Source organism: Conger conger, chromosome 2, assembly GCF_963514075.1.
Source record: "Conger conger chromosome 2, fConCon1.1, whole genome shotgun sequence".
Taxonomy (NCBI): Eukaryota; Metazoa; Chordata; class Actinopteri; order Anguilliformes; family Congridae; genus Conger; species Conger conger.
Window position 1 is genome coordinate 57663264 of NC_083761.1, and position 22849 is coordinate 57686112.

The 22849-nt window shown below is 44.8% G+C and overlaps 1 protein-coding gene across 1 annotated transcript; it reads left to right on the plus strand.

The window, feature by feature from the left end:
* Positions 1–434: 434 nt before the first annotated feature.
* Positions 435–21232, plus strand: fbxl18 (F-box and leucine-rich repeat protein 18). Its single transcript, XM_061231478.1, has 5 exons — positions 435–619; positions 1818–2015; positions 2713–4220; positions 6193–6411; positions 19056–21232. Exons 1-5 carry the CDS (start codon positions 563–565, stop codon positions 19210–19212), a joined length of 2139 nt encoding a protein of 712 aa, XP_061087462.1. The 5' UTR covers positions 435–562; the 3' UTR covers positions 19213–21232.
* The last annotated feature ends 1617 nt before the right edge of the window (positions 21233–22849 follow it).

Sequence of the window (22849 nt, forward strand, 5' to 3'; positions counted from 1 at the left end):
TGTATAGAAATTGGGGAATTGGTGCCATCTTTGAAACAAGGTTTAGTTTCCTTGATTCCCAAACCTGATAAAGATGCATCTTTAATTGACCATTAGCATCCTAGGAACTTTGAATTTTGATTACAAACTGATTGCATTTCTGTATGTCAGTAGATTTAAAAGGGGATTTGATACAATTCATTTGGGGGGATTTGACAAGGATCCCAGACTGGCTTTGTTAAATCCATATTTATGTTCTGAATCTTATTTATTTATTCACAGCTTTTTTATTATTGTATTCTGTAGTCAGAATGTGTTGTATTTCTCCGTCAATATAGAAGTGTTATGTCTACTTTGTATGTAGACTTAGGCTACATATTCATTTAAAAAAACAAAAACGGACAAATTGCAATGCCCAGAGAACATGTCTGCGGCTGCCTGCGGGTTCCTCTCTGATGTGCACGCTGTAGCCCGGAAGTGCGTTCACAATTTTGTTCCGGTGCATTACAGCGTCTGACGGAATGGAGCACAAACACAAATCCATTATGTTCGAAAACGGCCCAGTAGCACAAACGAAACAGATATGTACATTTGCAGAAAGAGAGCATCAGAAGTAAAAATGGATAATCAAAACACGGAGGTAAGGTCGATAGAAAAGCCATAGAAAACCGCTGCCAAGGATCGATAATGTTGCCTAGGTGCGACAGAAAATGTTGTCCCTTCCCCATTAATTTTATTGTAGCTTTAATAGTCATGCAAATAAAATTACAGCGTGCTAACTGCTTACATTACAGCTAATATCAATATCAATAGCCGTAAATGTTTGAACCATTTCCTATATTGAAGTGTTACCGTTAGCTAACTTAATTTTAACAACATATGCTGTATAGGTACTCATCCAAGTTGGATCACTAGCAATACTTTAGCTTCGCTCTCTGTTTTAAGTTAAGTGTTGAGCGACAACATGTTAGTTAACACAGGCATAATAAACTTTCGGTCGATTCATTTGCGCTAGGTAATGCTTGGTAATTTACCTTGCTGACTATCTTAGCTAGTGTTATGTCCGTTATTTAGCGACTTGGCCAGCATCTGCATAGTTAGCTAAGGCTAAAAGATATCAAACAAGATCAAGTAGCTAGCTACTATAAAATGCAAACTGACCTGATAAACTCACCACTATCTTCAATCGGAACAAATGATTCGGAATTAAGACATATTCGGATAGATTAAAATTCAAGATTCTTCATTTTTCATTTTTATTCACACAAATCACACTTCTTCACACACTATTCTTACATGAGAAGTAGATAATATGGCTATTGTGACGACCTACTTTGCTAGCTTTATATGATTTCCAAGTGAGTGGAAAAAATAAAAGCTATGTTGCGTGCGGACGTCTTGAGTGTGGTATACTCAAGAGGGTAAAGACTTTTCACAGTGTATGAGGACTGGGCATAGAGTTACTACTACTACTTTTTTCAGAAAGCTGTTTAATCAAACAGCAGCTTCAAAGGGTCTGAATCATATGTATTTATTTATAGCAATTGAATTATTGTATTACAAAGAAGTCTTAATATTGTTGCAGATATGATGCAAGATTGAACTCTCATCCTAAAATTCTATTACCAAGATCTGTCAATTAGAGAAGTTTGAATAGTCAGTCTTGCCTTCAGACTTTTTTAAATCGACCAGTAATGTTATATGACGTTAATTTCAACATTAAAATAGTTTTCATAATGTGACATCGTCATCGTTTTCTTAGCAGTGTTATTCTCTTGTAGCTGTAGTTATAGACTGCAGTATTCATGCAATTTCTCCCCTGTGTTTTCCCTAATTAGGAAAGGTTCAGTCTGGACTGTATGGAACAAAGTGGAGTCAGTATTTCAGGGTTCTCAGATGAGATCTTACTGAATATCCTGACGCATGTTCCCAGTCATGACCTGGTACTCAGTGTGGGGCGAGTCTGCAGAAAACTGAAGACTTTAAGCCTGGATAAGAGCCTCACCAACCATGTCAGACTCTCTAAAGAATATCTAGTAAGAAAATTTTTTTTTTTTTTTGATGCCCCGTTACTACACTTTTTTTTTTTAGTTTAGTCTCATCCTTAAAGGATGAGGTTACATTTCTAATTTATTTTTTTTCGGGGCCAATCAAAATCATACACTAAAGCTGAATTAATGATTACAGGCTACATAAATGAAATTGTCCGTTTAAGTCAGTGGTTTTCAAACTCAGTCCTGGGGACCCATGTATATGCTTTTTTTTTGTTGTTCAAACCACAACTGCATTCTAGTAGTAATTAACTGTTGTTAATTTGTCTTAATTACACTTTTCCTGCTTTGAGGGATTATTTACCCACTTTAGCCAGAACTTGTCAGAAATAGCAATGCCTGCCATGAAGAATAAAAGTCCCATATTCACATTGTGTTAGATTGTGAAGGATTACACAAAGATAATTAATAATGTTTTCTAAACCACTCCAAATAACTTTGCAAATGATAAAGAGCCAAACCTGCATTCTTACACAATGACAGTACAGCCTCAGAAAAGGAAAAGTGAAATTAAAGAAATGTAACTGCTTATTAACACTGGGCTTGCATTTGTAGTTGGAACAAAAACCAGTATACACAGGGGTTCTCAGGGCCGAGTTTGAAATTCACTGCTTCAAGTCAGTATACACTATGAGAATGTTCAATACATTATTCTTTATGACTGTTTGGTGATCTTTCTCAGGCAAGTGATGATGCAGTTAAGCAAGTGACGAAAGAGCTGGCGAGTGAAATTCAGACCCTCAGCATGAGTGGCTGCTACTGGCTTTCCGGCAGTACCATTGACCAGCTGATCAGGTGCAAGGGCCTGGTCAAGCTGGACCTCACAGGCTGTCGACTGACGTCAGTGCGCCTGTCCAAGATACTGTCCTCCCTCCGAGCCCTGCGCTCCCTGGCCATCGACATTAACACTGGTTTTGACTCCAACCAGCTAAGTACTGAGAGCAAGGCTACCCTGAGCCAGGTCAGTGAGCTCAAGCAAACCCTTTATACCCCATCATATGGGGTGGTACCCTGTTGCACCAACCTGGAGAGGCTGCTGTTGTATTTTGAAATCTACGATGTTACCAGGGAAGGGGCCAGCGTTTGCTGTCAGCTGATGGTGGGACAGAGCAGTATCCTGCATTATCAGAGCCTACAGGTGTTTTACGCCAGGCTGGCCCCTGGCGACGTCAATCAGACACTCATGAACCTGTACCTGGCCGTCTTTAGTGTACGGGTTCCAGAGCACCTGCGTGTTTTCGTCATATCGGTCCCCGGGAATAGCAGCTGGCCGGCAGCGAAAAACTTCCTGGAGGCTATGGCAACGACCGGGGTTCTGGAGGCCCTGCAGCTGCCCAAGACATGGGTGGACAAGTCGGCCCTCCAGCACGTTCTCAGACACAGCGTGCCGTCCCACCTCAACTTCAGCCGCTGCCCGAGCTTTGGTAACCAGGTGGTCCACAGCGTGCTGGACCGTGTGAAGGACCCCCGGCACTTGGTCAACCTGAATCTGAGGGGCAGCTTTCAGGAGGACATAGACTGCCACATGGTGGAGGCGTTAGTGAGGGCCTGTCCTAACCTCAAACGCTTGAACCTCTCCGCAGCACACTACCACGGCACCCCGGGCTCCGACGAGCACCTCTGCACCGTCCTGGCCCAGCTGAAGAGGCTGCGGTCGCTGGCGCTGCCCGTGTGCGCCGCTTCGGACGGGATAAAAAACGCAGAGCGCTCGGCGGGGGACGTTCCGGCACTTTCCAGCCCGCTCATGCTGGGCCTGAAGAAGAGCGCCCGTGTGGGCCTGCAGACCTACAAGGCGGAGTCCGAGCCGAGGGACAGCGAGTGCAGCCGCAGCTTGAGGGCGCTGCTCCAGGGAAACCCCTTCCTGGAGGAGCTGGAGCTGACGGGGTCCAACTTCTCCTCCGCCATGCCCCGCAACGAGCCGGCCAACCGCAAGGAGCAGGCGGCCTGCAGTTGGGCCGGCCAGATCGGGGACTCGGAGGTGGCGGAGCTCGGGGGCCTGGCCTTCCTGCGCAGGCTGACCTTGGCGCAGCTGCCTGGGGTCCTCAAGGGAACGGGACTGCTGCAGGTGGCCATGAAGTGCAGAGACCTGCAGGTGCTCTCTCTAGCTAACCTGGGGACACTGAAGAATATGACCTACATGCCGGCCCTTATTGAAGCACTGCCTCACTGTAAGCAGCTTAAAGACCTCAGGTAAGCAGTGACTGCTTCATCATACCGTTCTCTTCCTGAATGTATGTGTCATAAAATGTGGCCCTTAATATTGCCTATTTGAAAAGGCAAGCCTAATTGACGTCCAGCGGAGTGCACTGTGCATATGTTGAATAAATTAAATGACCTGTATCCGATTTTATTTTTTGGTAGTAATCAAATAGTCAGACATGTCAGTCCAATCATTGTGTTGTAAATACTAGCAGTCCCACACTAACCACACTATTAATTCATAATTGAAATACATTATAGCTGTCACTAGAGCAACAGACAGATGCTTCTGTGGGACCCAGAAATGAATGGAAGCCAATAGAATACAATTCCGAAATCAACTTAAAAGCCATTTTCCAGTAAATATTTAGCAGGGAACATAATTTCATTGTCAGCTAATGTAGAATAAGTGATAATGTAATACTTGACAGGCCTTTTTTCAGGATTTCTCAGAGAAAACATGCTAGCGCTGTGGCTAGCCAATGCTGAATGTCTGCTTAAGGCCATGAATAATGTATGAATATATTTCAACAGAGCTTCTACAACAGCTTACTCATCAGAATCAAACAATTCATTTTTGGTCTTAAAAACCCAATGGCTATCTTATCATTGATATTATGTCTGTGCTACCAGCATTACTGATTATTTGATTCTTGCAAACTGAATAACCGTCAGAAAATACAAGCTTCAATCTTTATTGACCAAGCCACACTTTATAAAAAACTATTGAAAGTATTTTAAGGTTAGCCTGTATCTCCTACCTAGGGTAAGTATTAGAAAATAAGTCCTTTCATCTCATTGCTTGTTAGACTCTACATGTGCATGTTTTGGGAAGAGCTCCATTGAATCCCATTTATTGTGTACTTTTCCCTACCTGCCCTTTAGCAGTGAAACTACAAGGCCGTGAAGTGATTGTTTTTTTCTTATTAAATATTCTTTGTATCTCTCTGGCTGTGTGCATATGTGGTCTCATTTGTAGCTATAAGTCATTTTATAAGTTAATTACTACAGTATCTGTGAGTGAGTAAGCTGAGATTATTATTTTCCTAGGTTGGCTAGGAAAGGTGCAGCATAGGAAACAGCATAATAATGACTTGAAATTAACTAAAACATGGGAAGAATTAAGAGTCAAAAGCAAGCCAGGGATGGTGTGTATTATTGTATGCAATAAATGAATGTTCGCTTTTCATCATGCTCCTTCATAACTGGCTAACTTGATGAACCCAACACATAGATATAGGGTGAGATGTATATTTACATTTTTTAATTGGAAAGTGACGCTTGTTTCCATTTACTGCTCTCCACATATGTTATTTTCTGTAGTAAAGTGATTTATATGACTACAGACAGATGAAAATGAGAAAATCGTTTGAGTATCATCGGTCAACTTTGGGGAAAAATATAATCTGTATATGTCACATTGTCCATGTGTTCTGGTCCGGAAACCCTGCATGCATATGCCATATAGGATATCTATGGTATTTAATGTAAAATGGCTTGCAGCTGTCACATGCAATTCATATGGTTCTCCACCAGAGGGCATAATGTTTCTACTGTTAAACTGATAAGCACAAAGATGTACTGAGTCAAGAAGTAATATGGAAGTTCATACATAATTCATAGGAAGGTTTACTCACAACATAGATTTCTAAACAAACCAATTCAATAGCCACAATGGAGGCCTAATAGTAATAAAATAAATACTGTTGGTGTTTTGCATATTCAGGAAAGGTTTACAATTCTCTTTTTGTTGTTCTTTGTGGACTTAGTAATAATATTTTGAAATGCATGGTACTCTTCCAATTGCATACTCCTATTTTAATTCAAGAAATCAAGACATCTCAGTAAATGAAAGTCTGTATTTCTTGTTTCAGTTTTCGACCCATCGTTGCCATTTGTGATCTTCATTAAGGATAAAATAGTTTATTTTACTAATTTGTTCTGTCTCTACCTTACCCCCCAGACTGGAACAGCCATATTTCAACGCCAACTCGCGGTTCTTCCAAGCTCTGAGTCAGTGTCGCGCCCTGCGCCGGTTCTGTATCGTATCTCGCAACGGAACCTTCCAGTCAGATGCAGTGATGTCATTCATGGAGAGCTGTCTTGATGTCATCATGTGCCACATGTTCATGGCCGGGAGCCTGGTGGTGTGCAGGGCCCTTCAGAAAGCCCTGCAGGACAGGTGAGCCTCTTCTTTACATTACATTAATGGCACACATACATCTATTATCCAGAGCGACGTACAACAAAGTGTAAAGTGCACACCCATAACCAGGGATAAGTGTGCTGAAAGATCCTATAGGGAAGTATGATTTGAACTGCTGACAGTACGACAAAGATAAGGACTAGGGCATATTTAAATATTTTTTTTAAAAAATCTCTGCTAATCATTGCTCTGATACTGTATGTGTGACATGCGCAATTTAAAATAACTGCAAACTATAGAATGTCCTACAAAAAGGAACTGTCTGTACTGGAATGAGTAAGAATTATTTTAACAAAATTAACTGCTGTAGCGATAATGGCCTGGGTTGTAGACATGTCAGACATGACCATAAACTCCAGCTATTAAACTAGGTTATATGTATGTAAATGAGCAAGAGTTTGATTGAACTGAATTTATCAGAAACCGTAAGCACCCATCAGATTTTTATGTCTTTTTTTGCTCATTATTGAACCGCTTTAAAGACAAATGAAGGCCCTGATGAAAATATTAAAAATAGTAGGTACAGTATAAGCAAAGAGAAATAGTAAGCTTATGTGCTACAGATTTGCCCCCATGTCATTTTTTCAGCGTCCGTTGGTTCAAAAAGGTGGGTCTTGGCAACTGTTTCTTTGTGGAACTGGGTTCAGTATCTGCGATTTCGTGTAAAGGGGCAATCGGCTGATTAAATGGCAATGGACAGGTCAGCGTGTCCTGCCCACAACGGTTCAACCCCTGCTCATGAGTCACGAGGCACCCCAGCGTATAAAACATTATTGGTCCACCAGGATAGCGCATGTTCAAAGATGTACGGCTTGGTTATTCATGTTGTTGTACGGCTGTAATGCAGCGGTGTTGAAGCGCGGCTTCAAAAGCACGCGCGGCCGCTGTTGCCTGTTTATGGCTATCACTTTACTCTAGAGACGCAGCCAATGACCCAATTTGTAGCGGGAAGCGAGTGACTCACGGCCGGTTCCCAATACTTCATCCACATTCTTAGATATAACGGTGCCCTCCGCTCGAGGGGGAGGGACTGTAATGCCGTTAGACGGGGGACCGCGAAAGCCTCCGTTATTACACCGACTGCGTTACCAAGGACAAGCAGAGCTCCCGCGTGGTTTGAAGGCTGTGCTCTGATTTATCAACTTTCATCACAGAAGAGCAAACATCAGTCAGCCTGTCGTCGTATTTTTTGCTGGTTTATTTCGAGACTGCATTGGATATTTGTTCCAGAAGGCAGTGTTTATCCTTTGTGCAGATGCCTATTGATCAATGCAGACAGAATAGAACGGCCCTCGTATTGGATAAAGACGCTTTTTTGATTTTTAAACCATCCATCCATCCATCCATCCATTATCTGAACCCGCTTATCCTGATCAGGGTTGCAGGGGGGCTGGAGCCTATCCCAGCAGGGATAGGCAGGAATACACCCTGGACAGGTCGCCAGTCTATCTCAGGGCACACACACCATTCACTCACACACTCATACCTACGGGCAATTTAGACTCTCCAATCAGCCTAACGTGCATGTCTTTGGACTGTGGGAGGAAACCGGAGTACCCGGAGGAAACCCACGCAGACACGGGGAGAACATGCAAACTCCGCACAGAGAGGCCCCGGCCGACGGGGATTCAAACCCAGGACCTCCTTGCTGTGAGGCGGCAGTGCTACCCACTGCACCATCCGTGCCGCCTGATTTTTAAACCCAGGATTTAAATTCAGTGCTAGGGCACCTCATTTATTTTGTCAGCCTTATATAGAGTTGACGTTGTACGGCAGAAGTCAGGACCGTTAATGTTGAACAGCCAAGTAAATCGTGAGCGTTATATGCTATTTTTCCCTTCGTTTGTTCCAAAGCAAGCTTTCATTTAAATTCACAGTTCATGCTTAGCCTCTGCATCAGAGTACGTTTGATAGTGTGTTCAATAGTTTGTCGGCCAAACAGCCTGCCTCGCATATGGGTTATGTTTTTGAACACGTAAGCCTAGCTCTCAGGAGATTCATGGTGCAAGTGGATGAAATATTAGCCATCCACCGTTGTTACCCTCAGTAGAGGCTACAAAATGACCATCAGGTCGTCTTGCATATGTCTACCATTTGTCAGTGGCAAGGCAAAGCCACTCAAAAGCTACAGAGACGCTTTTTACAAATGTGAAACCGTGACCATCTATAATGTTTCCTCCCTGTGTAGGAATGTATTGTTTGCATTTTTCTTGTAAGGACATCATTTGTTTTGACCATGTGACAGGAAAGAGGCCAATCCAACTGTGCTTTTGTTGTCCATCATAAAAAGCATTTTTAGGATATAAACACAGAGAATACACTGCAGCTGAATAGTCAATCAGTCAGTGGAACTTTATTCTGTCAGTTTTATTCATTCTAACATGTTCTAACACATAACTAGTTGTTGTTTCAAATAAAATATATGGCTGTTCTGTCAGCATATTTAAGTGTTAAATTCATTGTTTTAAATCAATTTCCTTGAATGTCATATCTCCTTGGATGGCTGCAGCCAGCTTTGAATGGCTGCCTTTTACAATTAAATATTTTGTTATTGGTGTTGTTGGTTATTGGCTGGCAGGACCTGCTAAACTAAACTACTGAGTAAATGATAGCATGGAATTTAAACACTTGGAACTAGTTTGGAATCACCTTGTCTTTTTCTGCCTTAATATTTTCTGTTCTGTGTTTGTGTCAAAGCACAGACCAAAGCACAGACTCAGAGCTTTTATTAAAAGGCTTTTTGTAAATATATTTTGGTTTAACCATGTAGCAATTACAACACTTTTAAAATATATTTCAATGTTTGAGACTCTTTTTCTGATTTAAATATTAAAGCATAAAAAGCAGAAAAAGACAGGGTGATTCCAAACTAGTAGTGTATCATGGATATTTGAAGTGTTTAAATTCCATGCTATCATTTACTCAGTAGTTTAGTTTAGCAGGTCCTGCCCATTGCATTCTGATGGGAAAAGAACACGCATGGAATGGTGTAGTAATAATAATTCAGAAGCTGTTGTCTTGCGTTGAGATGAGCGAGCTCTGACTCCGGGTAAGATGGCTTAATGATGTTAAGTCATTTCGGTGCTATTGACGCTAAACATACAGTGAGCTCTGAGATGGAGGATCAAGGCAGTGGTACCTTACCTTTCCCTGTAGTTAGACATAAAAAGCAGCAGATGGCACTAGTGTTCATTGTTTGATTCATTCTGTCTTTATGGCTACTACCGACAGGGACTGCATGGAAGTTGGAACTGTCAGCGCTACCTCCGACAGTCATCTCCTTAGTTCTGGATCACACCCAACTTCTTGTCCATAGCCAAAACTATAAAAGAATTCAACTTTCGCCACAACTGTAGAAAACAACATATGCAGTCGACTCACCCAATCACCCGGAAATCAAAATGCCCCCCTGTAGCTCTATTGAGCTTCTTGCTTTCCACGTTCTGTGGAAAGCTTTGTGAAGGGAGCATCTCTTGGGCTCCTGATGCTGCAGGAGAGATTGGTGCCCCAGTTGCATATGATTTAGTGTGTACCTCAGTACGGGCTGACAGTGCCTGATGAAATATGATCAAGTTACAGCTGGGCCTCCCTGACTGTTTCTCTTTATCAGCTTCAGGCGTTGTGTTCAGTCAGAAGAAAGCTTTAAAGTCGAGTTAATTACACCTTCCCTCAAAGGGACGGCATTGCACAGATAACACTCTCCTGTCCTTTAGAGTTATTGTTGTTGTTATTGCTATTGCCGTTGCTGTTGTTTTAATTTCTGACAACAATCGCTATCGATTTGTAATTCTTGACTACTCAAACGCCTGCGCTGCAGTGTGATAGCGCATCACCTGTGTCGCCTTTATTGCTACGGCGGAAAAACCACGAGACGAATATGACGGGTAATTTATCGCGAAATTAGTCGAGAAAGGGTGTTTCCTGGTATCGCTGAAATGATGAGTGTGTCGTCATTTAATTTCCTGGAACATGAGTGAGCCTGCCTGAAAAACAAAGGAGATTTAAATGTCTTGTTCGTTAAAGTGTCCAATACATAATGTATTTTTATTCATTAAAATGCATGAAGTGTGCCGCAACCTTTCAGCCCCCCCCCCCGTACCCGGGGGAATTCTCCTTAAGCAAACGTTTGGGCTGTCTGACTGGCGAGCTGCGTACAAAGCCTCCCATGCAGAAAATACAGACACTCATTAACACGCCATTATACCGCAGAAATATATTGCAGCCAAAATAAAAGCGCAATGTTTGCTCCCGTCTAATATTAGAAGGGCCTCTTTTTTTAGGAGTTCACTTCAAAAGCTTCTGTGCTTTAGGATTGCGATTTCAATTCGTCGAGGTCATCGTCACACAAGGCTGTCAGACCTGCGGTACGTTTTGGTGCCCGTATTGCCATTTTGATCGTTTTGATTCAGATGGCTTTTGGTTCTTGAAAGCGATGGCCAGGGGTTTCACGCCAGTCACTTCCTCCTTCCTTTTTTCTGAAACGTCCTCATAAGCTTCCATGGAAGCCATAGCACCATACGCAGCAAAACGCTTATGTAAAGAACTCCAGGAGGGTAATCCCCTTAAAAAAGGAGAGGGATTGTTTGGGGGTGAGGGGGTAGTTGGATGGATGTTTTCTTTTTAAATCAAAAGGACAAATGGATTTTATTCTCCAAGCCGAGGCCGCTGTGACATTAAGTCCGTTGTATCAAAGGAATTCTTCTGGGCCCTGCTGAAATGAGCTCTGGAGGTCTCTGCGCAATTTTGAATGGTCTCCTATCAATTTGACAAGGGAAGCAAAGTGTCCTCTCTCTCTGTGTCTGGCTTGGTTCAGCAGCCACGGCTCCAGCTTAACCCTTTCAGGACCGACATCTCCAGATGCTGGGGTCTAACTGCGCGCCTTGCATCTAGAGCAGTTCCCTGGCCAAGTTTGCATGAAACTTAACCACTTTTGCAAATCACCTCGTGGTGGACGGAGGGAAGGCATCCATCTTATTTGGACAGTCTGACCCCCAGCAGGATCTAAGCTCTGCAACCACGTGCGGCCCAGGGATATTTCTGCTTCTTTCTGGAAAGATTCCCTTCACATTTCAATTATGAGTGTAATACCTGTATTATACCTGGTTTGAGAATAAATCCTTTCACGTGGGAGCAACATTTCAGGCATTCGGTGGAGGATGACAAATGACTTAATGCCCCAGCAATTAAAGAGAATTCACCGTCTTTGTGAGCCGGCCCTTTTTAATTACGTGAGGAAGGCTTAGCCAGTGAAATGGAATACTGTATTCAGTCACCGTAAGACCTGCCTATTGGTGTGAATTATTCTCTCCATTCCAGGGTTTACAAAGGCTGATTATTGGCCAATCCAATGAGAGAAATCATTTTCTCACCCATCTCATGGTTTAATTTGAGCAGCGTGGGCATCGGAGGGGTGCGGTGAACAAGGCTGAAAGGTTTTGCGTGATATCATTGATGGTTTCACAATTCCTCTCTGACCTGACCTGTGTTTTTATAGGCAACTCACACGCGCTTTATTAACCATTGCAGGTCTGGCCTGGCTTCAGCTGGTTCCTGGAGAGATTTCTAGGCTAGTCAGTAGTGCGTTACATTGATACAGCTTGCTGTAAAAAGGTTCTGCAGAGATAACAAATCCCTCTCTTTTTGGCCCACACATCCACAATATACCCTCAGTATAGTCGGAGAGAGCTTCCCTTTGGCTGAGCCGGACAGAAGGAGCAGGTTCTGACATGCAAGATGGAGTCGATAGGCTGGCTTGCTGCGCCTCATTTGTACACGAGCGGTGATGCCAATTCCGTCTTCTTCTCCCTCAGAACTCATTAAGCCCCTTTGTGTGTGCGTGTGTCTGCGCGTACGTACGTGCGTTTGTGACCGTGTGTGCCTGTCTATACATGTATTAGTGTGTTTTTAGGAGAGGTTCGAAGCTCATTAGTTCTGGGAAAGGCTCTGCACAGACAGCCATTTCCGTTCGCAACTCCTACTTCTCCCTCCCTGCTGTGTTCTGCAGGCCTGGAGACACTCCCACACAGTGTGTTAATATGGTGCTGTGCTGCTGACTCCTTTTTATTCTTTTTCTCTCTGCATCAATCAATGCTGCCTGTTTTGATTGATGTTGAACAATCAAAGTTACATTAAGTTGCCAGTACTTTAACTTAATAATGTGCAAACACTTTTTAAACCAGGAAAAACACTGTTGGTGTAATTTAAGTATAATGACGGCTGTTGTCAAACATACACTCACTGAGCACTTTGTTAGGAACACTATACTAATACTGAGTAGGGCCTTCCTTGGCTCTCAAAACAACCTCAATTCTTCATGGCATGGCTTCCACAAGATGTTGAAAACATTCCTTTGAGATTCTGTTTCATGTTGCCATGATTGCATCATGCTTTTCTGCAGATTTGTCAGCTGCACATTCATGCTGTGAATCTCCTGTTCTACCACATCCCAAAGGTGTTCTATTGGATTCAGATCCGGTGACTGGGAAGGCCACTGAAGAACATTGAACCAGTTTGGGACAACTTTTGCTTTGTGACATGGTGCATTATCATGCTGGAAGTAGCCATTAGAAGATGGGTATATTGTGGTCATGAAATGATGCACATGGTCAGCAACAATCCTGAAATAGGCTGTGGCATTCAAGCAATGATTTTTTGGTATTAACGGGCCCAAAGTGTGCCAAGAAAACATTCCCCACACCATTACACCACCGCCACCAGCCTGGACCATGCTGTTGGCGCCAAATTCTGACCCTACCATCTGTATGCCTCAGCAGAAATCGAGATTCATCAGACCAGGCTACGTTCTTACAGTCTTCAACTGCTGACGTGGTCTTCTGCTGTTGTAGCCCATCCGCCTCAAGGTTCGATGTGTTGTGAATTCTGAGATGCTTTCTGCTCTCCACAATTGTACAGAGTGGTTATCTGAGTTACAATCAGCTTGAACCTGTCTGGCCATTCTCCGTTGACCCCTCTGATCAACAAGGCGCTTCTGTCTGTAGAACTGCCACTCACTGGATTTGTTTTGAGTTTTTTACCATTCTGAGTAAACTCTAGAGACTGAGGTCAGCAGTTACAGAAATACTCAAACCAGCCCGTCTGGCACCAACACTGATATCACATTTTTTACCCATTGTGATGGTTGATGTGAACATTGACTAAAGCTCATGATTCTATGCATTGCACTGCTGCCACAGGATTGGCTGATTAAATAATTGCATTAATAAGTAGGTGTACAGGAACAATGACTCAGTGACTGTATATTCCATCATTTTATTGCTGAGAGGGAATTTTTGTAGACCAGTCAAATATACAGTGAGCTCTAGAATTATTGGCACCCTTGACAAATAATTCAGCACAAAAAATACTGTAATCTTAAAAATAATAAAATGAACTTATGTATGCCTTATTTCCCAACATTTTCCAACATTTCCAATATAAAGTAGTGTGCTTTCAATGGAATTAACCAAAGATTTAAGTTTTTCTAATAAATACATTTCCCCAAAAAACTGGTTTCACGATTATTGGCACCCCTGGTTTAATTCTTTGTACAAACACCCCTGGCAAAGATGACGTGTTGTGCATTCCCATTACCAGACTTGTGACGGTCAATTATCTCTTCTGAATTGACAGTTATTTGGCTTTTCCCATGGTGATGTATGACGAAGGGATATTGCATGCTTGTTATCTCATTTTTATACTAGTGAAACAGTAAGCAATGGAATGACACAATATAGTTCCTTTAGGCTGAGATTAACTAAATGAAGTAAAATTTTATTGAAAGTTTCTCCTAGATTTGTTTTTATTTTTTATTTACAATAATTGTTAGAGGTGCCGATAAATTTGACAACTACGGTTTTCAGAAAGAAATGAGATTACTTAAGAAAAAACATTGACACTTGAGAGTAAATGCATTCAAATGAAAGGTGTATATATAGTTTTTCTAATGTTTGAACATAACATATAGATTATTATCTGTATTATATGCAGCCTTTTTTCTTCATTTTTATTAACATTGCCAATAATTCTGGAGCCCACTGTACATAATTTATCTGTTTGTATTGTATTCAGTATATTGTCAGTGTAATGTTATTTTACTGGAAACGCAAAAGCATATATACAGAATACATTATGCCGCTACAGTGTGTCGATGTCTCAAGGTCATCCCGTGGTACACGTATAGACGCTCCTACATTGTCAGATACAGCGCTCTCCTTATGAAAGTCCTCCTTTTATTTGATCCTAGTAACAATTACATTTTTGAAAGTAGAACATTTTATGTGGCTTAGTGTTTGTCTGAAAGATTTTGATAAACGATAATCTGCAATGCTAATAAATAGTGTGCCCTCCTCAACTGTTCCTGCCGGCCTCTGCAGCAGTCTCTGTGTTGGCGCTCTTGGCTCTGTGGAGTCGCCTGTGTTCAGGGGGAGTCGCAGGCAGTGCACGGCAGACTGGCCTGTAGAGAAACTGCGCCGTGCTGCAGTGCTGTGTGCCCCGTGAAACGGGTAGCGGACCAGAGCCTTCGTCCGTCTGCAGAGGAGGAGACTGCAGCAAACACCTACTCGCAATTTCAGCACACACTCGATGAAGGCGAGAGCCTCAGTCGCGCTTTTTAAGAGCTCCTTCAGTCTGCACGGATTTGGGGTCGAACTGCGCCTCTGTGTAGAACTGGAATATAGTTTTCAGTCTGTCACCTTACTGCTGGCTCCTTACTGCTCACTCTTGGTCATATGTATCGATATTGGAAAACACCAGCGCTATACCCTACACCTTGGGCAGGATCTCTCCTGCTGCTTGTAATTGCCACCAAGGCATTTTTATGTTCGAATGCATAATTGCAGTGTGTGAACATGTAGCGGAGAGACCTTATCGCCCATCGCCTGTTTGTGCTACAGCACTGTTCATTTTCACAAAAGTTTATTGCTATCTCAATGAACACACACAACTTGTAAAAATCTAATTTAAAATAAAATAAAAAGTAATGCATAAAATGCAGTTTCAGAAGTTTGAATGGTGCTTGTGCAAGTCTTGACGCATCATGGGTTTGAATTTGCAGCAAGACTCTTCTCACTTTCTTCATTGCCGTAGTTAAATGGAGAGCACGGGCAAATGTCTTTCCCGCTTTACCGTTAGGTGGATACTAGCAACAATACCAATACCTGAGCTTAATTGGGCAGACCAAACTGCCGTCGCCGTCATTTGTCGCGCAGGCCGAAACGCTAACCGCCCGCGCCCCTGCATCACATCTCAGCGGCCCAATGACCCATCCGTTTCCATTTCCTCCACATGTTGTGTTTAACTGCTGGGGAACGGCGCTCTCAGCCTGCCCTGTAATGCACACACAAATGAACTGAATCACCGCCGCGCCGTGTTTGCACTGTCTGTCAGGGGAACGATTTTCCGTGCCCGGGCTCCGTAGACACACACCGCCGCCCCCTTCCCTTTCCTCTGTAGTCAAATATTTATTTATTTCCCAGCGAATGCCTTTGTGCTGGTGCGGCGGGGGTCATCGCCTGTGGAGGTGGAGCAGTGGGAAATGAAGTGTGAGGTACACACCGCGGTCTCCGCGGAGACCGTTCTGACGTTGGGCGAGCGTTGCCATTCGCCCGGGCGTTTTAGGCGCGCTTCTGAGGCCCGGAAAGATCACTCTAAATCACAACTAATCATCCATTACTACAACAGCTAATTAGAGGCTGCGAAAATAAAATTGCAGGCGGGTGAATGGCCGGCTTCGTAGCTGCGTGTGGAGATGAGATTTACAGGCAGGCTCGTAAACGAAGAGCGCGCACCACGCGAGGACTGTTATTTTCCGGAGTGGGGGGCTGGCGCGGGGGGGCATGGCCCTCTGATTTAAGACACACATTTGCATACCTTTAATTCCTCTTTTTCCAGTGGAGGGAAAAGTACTGATTTGGACTCTATCGCTCGCTGCTCGACAGCTGTAGAGAGGACGACAAGACGGAAGCCATCAAGCAAGTAATCCCCTTTTTGTTGGAGCAGCGAGCGTCACAGCTAACTAACTCATCAACAGCAGAGCGAAGGGCTGGGCGTAGCCAGGCAGAACACTGCAGCTCACGGCAGTGAGCTGCAGCCCCCCCCCCCCCCCCCAGTGCCACGCGTAGCGCTCCCAGCTGGGGACACGGAGAGAGGGAACACGTTCGGCGCGAAACGGGGACAGGGAACGCGAGCGGGAGCGCTTGGCCTTTGCGTGGTGTAAGCTCCAGGGCTTTTTTTCCCTTTTCCTCTACACACAGCTGATGCATGGCCCCTGCCTTCCCAGAGCAGTGCACCGCACTGGGACTGCACGCCTCTGTTTTTTAAAAATGTGTTGTTTTAGAGCCAATGGTGCTGTTTGTCAGTGGAGTCCGTTTGTCCTTTACTTGTTTTTGTCTTTTTCTTTTAGTTTCTGAATGGGGAATTGAGTGCAGTGGTGGTTCAGGGAAGGGCAAGGGGTACAGTGCAGCCTCCAGGAGAACTGAAAGAATAAATAATATTCACAAACTGGAGCAACTCCTTCAGGCAAAGCCCCTGTGTTTGTGCAGATGCGCAAGCCCTGCACTGTCAGGTCAGCATTCTCAGTGTTGGCTGCCACATCTTCCCCCGTTCTCCCGTTCTCGCTGGAAGACTCGGTCACCATTGAAGGTTTTTGGACATTTTGGGATTGACGATATGCCTGGTGGCGAAGTCTTTTGTTATTCATTTTACTTTCATTAAAGCGAGCCGGCAGACAGGCGGTTGGTAGCTATCTAATGAGAGGCAGGGGGAGCGCAGACCAATCTGCAGCTCCGCCGCTTCAAACACACCATTTGTTTTTCCTGCGATAGACAGCGAATCAATCCCGAGACTGCTGGGAAATGGAAGCGGAGAGGCCCTGTGGATAATGAGCTGAGGAGGGCCGCATTCCCCTCCCGCTCGCTCGGCTTCTGTCCTGTGAAGCTCCGCCATTGATCCGCCCGGGCCTCTGCATTATCACTGCAATTACTGACATTATCAAAGTTATGATGAATGGAAACTCCTCTTTAATGCGTATTATCCGCTCTCTATCAAAAATGAGCAGTTAGGTCTCTCAGTCGCCAACTTATGAGAAACCCATTACCGCTATAGCGCGAAGAAGAACGACCTAGAGGTAGACGGCTGCGAATTCGTCTTTGTTTGCGCACGTCAAATATTTAATACGTGCGAGCGTACGTGGGGAAAGGCCCACCTACTGGTGCTTCTGGCTGAGCACCTATAAACGGGTGAGGAGTCGTTTATCTAGAACGTTCCGGAATGAAGGGCGAATAATTTGGCATTAGTGTTGCCAGAAGCAGACCTGTCGCCTCCTGCCTGCAGTCTCCTCTCGGTTCTTGGTGACGCCTGCGTCGACCGTAGCGTCTGGCGCACAAAAGGGCGAGTCTCACGGCTGCTGACAGGTCCTTCAGCAGCGCCGGGGGGATTAATAAGCGTCGGCTCAGCGGTAGTCCCGCGGTGGACAGTGGGGCCCCCCCCCACAGCCCCGTCTGTGGGCTATTTTCAGTTTAGCGCACCTGGCCAGGTGTGTGCAGGGGCCTGGGCAGGCTCTGTACCCTGTCATCCCCGTCACCCGGGATCAAAGACTCGGCTAGCCGCCGGCGCGGGGAGGGCCGCATTAGCGCTAGCGCGTTCGGCGCATGGAATTAGTCATGAGCGGGGCCCCTTGTTCTTGATTAGAGGAGCTGGGTGTCTCAGAAGCTCGTGTCTGCTCTTTCATTTGCAAATGTATTCATTCACTCAGTCAAGCTGAAAGTTTTGCATTAGCCGCTTGCTGAAATTGACAAGCTTTTCATCCCTCCCTCCTCCCCCCAGTAGTATTTTCTCTGCAGGGAACCGGAATATCAATCTTAAAGAACAAAACACACGACAGCTTTATAATCAGGGGCTTTAGAATGGAAGCAAAGTGTGTCTTAAATTGTTTGCTTTTTTTAATAGTGCTAAAATGATCAGAAGCTCTGGTCTACTGTAATGCTGTGTTCAGACATTTTGTGCTGTATAGACTGACAAAGCTTTGCATCGTATAGAGGCATCGTATAAAATCCGCTTCAAGGCGTTAGTGTTGCCATTCCAGACTGCCCCACTGTACATCCAGACTTTAATTGCACCCCAGCAAGACTACTCCGGTCTGCCAGCTCTGGTCGCCTTGTGGTCCCATCATTATGAGCACCAGGTGGTCGAGCTGCGCGTTCACGTCTGTTCTCTGTTCTTGTTCCTCAGTGGTGGAATGACTTGCCTACCACTGTCAGAACAGCAGAACCACTACCCATATTTCGACACAGACTGAAAACACACCTTTTCAGACTGTACAATAGTCCTCCTGCTTTACCCCCCCCAATATCCCTCTTGTATACTGCTCCACATGCGTGTTTATTTATGGATTTGATGCTTTTCACTTGTTGAGAAATGTATACACCTGTAAATCACTTTGGATTAAATGCAACTGCTCAATGACTAAAATGTACAGTAAATCTGTACAGACGGGAATGTAAGGCACCTGAACATTTCAATCCGTGACTCATTTTGAACCTGTACATTTAGCGTCTCCAGGCTCACTGTGATCATTAGCGGCGGTGGCAGGCAGCCTGTAACCCCCTCCGCCTCTCTCTGCGCAGGTTTGCGTCCCAGCGGCCGGCCCTGAACGTGGTGATCTACCCGCTCCTGCACGAAGACCTGGCCCTGGTCATCAGAGACATGCCCCTGCTGCACCTGGAGGAGATCACCCTCTTCAAGAGCCGGGTGGCAGAAGACCCGCCGGGTCTGTGGTGGTAACGGACGCCCGGGGCCTTCAGAACCGCAGCCCGACCGCCCCCGTCGTTCCGCGCGCGTGACGTACGGCTGGGGCGTTCGGGGGAGGCCGGGGCGCGCCCAGCCAGGTGGAAAACCCCTGCCGCTTACGGTGTGTGGGGGAGGAGTGGGGGACCTGGGCCTATTGGAGGGTCAGTGCTTATCTGCGGTATACGCTCTTCAGCAAGGGCACTTCTGCTGAATTGCCCCATAAATAACCCGTCTGTGTAAGTGAGTTGTAGAATATGTTTAAGATGTGGTAATATAAACGCTGCGAGATATGTCCGTCTCCCTCCTGTCTCCTCGAACCCCCCCCCCTCCCCCCCTCAGAGGACCATCTTTCCCAGGCGTTCCGCTGCCTTTTCGACGCGTCTCCGCTGTTGTCGCTTCGTTTACTGTACCGCGGAGCCTGAATGGCGCTTAAATGACCCACTTCCAGGAGTGTTTCCCCTCAGTGTATATCGTCCGGTGGAAATGGAGAGCTCCTGCTGGTGCTGAATTTGCCGCGCTCTCGGGGTCTCTGCAGAGGTGAGCTATTACCGTCTGATTACTTTTCAACCTCCGGCTCCACCGCCTCGCAGACTCCGGGAGCACCGGGGGCAGGGGAACGGGAGGATCTGTTATTAGCCCCGCCGCCTGTCACCTCTCAGTAGCCGGCCGCTGCCGACGCGCCTGATTGCTAATTCCGTATTGAGCGACAGTAATTTGTTAACAGCGACCTAATTGTGAAGGAGTGGCGGGCGGGTTAGCTAAAAAGCAATACACCTGGCGATAGTTCCATTTTCTCCCTTTCCCCCCCTCTCTCAGCCGGGGCACTTTTGCAATCACGGGGCGGAGAGGTTGCCTTCAAAGCGCTCCTTCTCGAGAACATAATGGCCCGCCGATGGAGCCTCTGAAATCACCCGTCTCCGTGTTTCCGGGAGTGGCTTCCAGCTCCCGGGCCCTGGCTGCGCGGCGGTGGGCCTGGTGAGGAGCCGTGCCGGGGCCCTTTGGAGTCCGCTGCGGTGCGTTTCCCTACTTTGTTCGGCGATGAAAACACGCCCGCGCCGTAGCCTGGCAAACGGGCCCTGAGAAATGAGCGGCGCGCGAGATTTATCAGACGGCGCGCTGCGGAGATCGGACAGGAGAAGGGCGTTTGGACACGGCCGACAGTGTTGTTCACAGTTGAGGCAGGGGGAGAGCAGATGCTGTTTTTATGACGGTGCTTCGCCGCGCTTTATTACTCTCCGCGTTTGGCCAAATAGGAAAGTTGGCGGCCGTAGATTGTTTTTGGTCTTCGCGCTCTGTGCTAAAAGGCATGCTGTTAAAGTAAACCTATCTGTCTCTTGGAGAGCTCGGCTTGTGGGAGTAGGAAGGAAAACTGCAATGAAATCCAGCCTAATCCCACAAGGCTGCATCTACCACGCAGCAAAGTGCATTAAGTGCTCCGGTGATGAAATCAGGGTCTTCAACCTTGCATCACAGAAATGTACTTTGTTTTTACTGAGAACATCGCTAGTTTGAGTGCCAGGGTTGTGTAGACAAAGCTACCGTTAATAGTTCTCCATTACTGACCGTTTCTGACCACTTCATCCCAAAGGAAATTGGGATGGGAAAGGGATTGGGAAATCTTGCCTTCCAGTGTATACTGTTCCATGGTAAATTATATTTCATACTGTATGTGTGCCTGTTGAATTTGGCAATGCTCAATGGTAAGAAAGGGGAATGACTTTGAGAACAATAAAAAGAATATTGTGTTTTTGTGGCTTACAGCTGTACCTGCAGCACTTTGTTTTCATAAAATACCAATTCAGTGGTTGGAAGCTTGATGTATATTGAATGTTTGCATTTGTATTGTTTTTTGTCTTTTGAGGGGGCTTTGAGAAAGAAACACTTTTTATGTGGTTTCCAGTGATAATATTCTGGTTTTATTTTCATCTACGCATTTCACTACAAAGAATAAATAAAAAGAAAGGAACTCTCTTATGGTTACATTTTAAGGAAATTGGATTCCCCTTCAAATGCATACATTGAATTCCTATGTCTGTTTTATTTTTTATAATGCTATATCCCTTTGAAAAATGTTTTGGAATAATCTTTCCTAAATGGAACACATGAGCAGCGGAGCTGGGAACTTTAATTTATGTGACTTCTTTGTTTTTTGTTCCAGAAATGAGATTATTGATATTACATACATCATATTTATAGAACTTTATAACTTTAAGGCAGCACTCAATATAGCCTGTAAGGCTTTCACTGTTTAATGAAAACACTAAGGCTACCAGATCTAATGTTCCATTTAACACGTGCCACGTCTGAGCTGTAGGTAACAATGCACATCCTGAATTCTGCTCATAACAGTAAAAAATATAATAGGATGACATTTGAATCTCATGTATAGTGTCATCCTTGGATGCCAAGTTGACCTCTCAAATGGGGTATCATGATGTGGGATGCAGATCTTACTGTTCATATCTTAATATCTTACATTCAAAGGTGGTGTTTGAAATGTGTGACGAGGCCAGAATAATGTATGTGTGTCTGGAGGAGAGGGACAGCTGGAACAATGGGGTGAAATAAAACTCACATCTGCACTCACACTGACATGTACACAGCTGTCATACACTCAAACACTGTACTCTCCTCAGTCACCTGGTAAACGCTGGTAGTCAACTGCGCATGTAAAAACAGTCTATTTGGAGGAAGAAGAAAAGCTTTGCTTTGGAAAATGAGGACATTTTCGTCTACACGATGCTGAAGCAAAACCCCTCCTCTGCTGCCACAATGCAAACAAACAACATGAAGCCCACTGACTGATATGCAGTTCCAGTGGAGCTATGGGTGCCTGGACCCTCTCTTATATGGGCAGGGGGTCCATCAGGGTACTGCTGGGGGAGGCCCTGTTTGAGGTGGTGGGGAGGGGTATGGAGCAGTGAAGATGTGGTGAGACACTAGTGAATTCCTTACATAAACTTTTCTGGTTGAGAGCAATTTCAAGTTCTGTCTGCCTTGAACATTTACTATAATAACATTTGACTGGAGAAAAACATAAAAGTAGTTTTGTTCTGGTACTGGCTTCCAAAGCCCTCTAAACCCCTGAAAAGGCATTGTTTGGCAAACTCAAGATAACATGTTAACAAAAAGGGTACAAATCAAAGGCAATGTTGTGCTTTGTCTCTATGGTAACCAGTATTTATGCTTTCAGAATAAGTGCCTAAGAGTGAAGCCCGTTTCTGAATTGAATGCAAACGCATTCAGTCGCCGAGAACACAAAATGGAGCTTGACTACCTGCAGTTATGTTGGAGTGAAATGTCGATACCGTGCGTCTTTAGAGAGGCAGAGATATGTCAGATTCTCCAGAGGAGGGCATACCAATATACCCTTTTTGCATTTTTTTTTATTGTTTCATATGTAGCATTTCATTGTCATTTATTTCCCGTTGTCCGTGCAACCCCAGCCCCCAGTGTGACATGACATTTGTTCGCCTATGCTGTCTGCAAGCTCGGTTCAATTTCGGTATGGCTGGGTGAATTTGACTATTCAATTATAGAATTCCATCACTACTCATGGACTGACTCACAGTAGTTTGCACTGCATGATTTTGGTATGCGCGTACAATGAGAATCACAGGTGTCCAGTCTG

Bases quoted from the DNA above. Each gene is read 5' to 3' on its own strand.
- fbxl18 (XM_061231478.1), top strand. From the start codon at position 563: ATGTACATTTGCAGAAAGAGAGCATCAGAAGTAAAAATGGATAATCAA. The intron at 620-1,817 runs GTAAGGTCGATA...TTCCCTAATTAG, and splicing joins TGGATAATCAAAACACGGAG to GAAAGGTTCAGTCTGGACTG. The intron at 2,016-2,712 runs GTAAGAAAATTT...GATCTTTCTCAG, and splicing joins GACTCTCTAAAGAATATCTA to GCAAGTGATGATGCAGTTAA.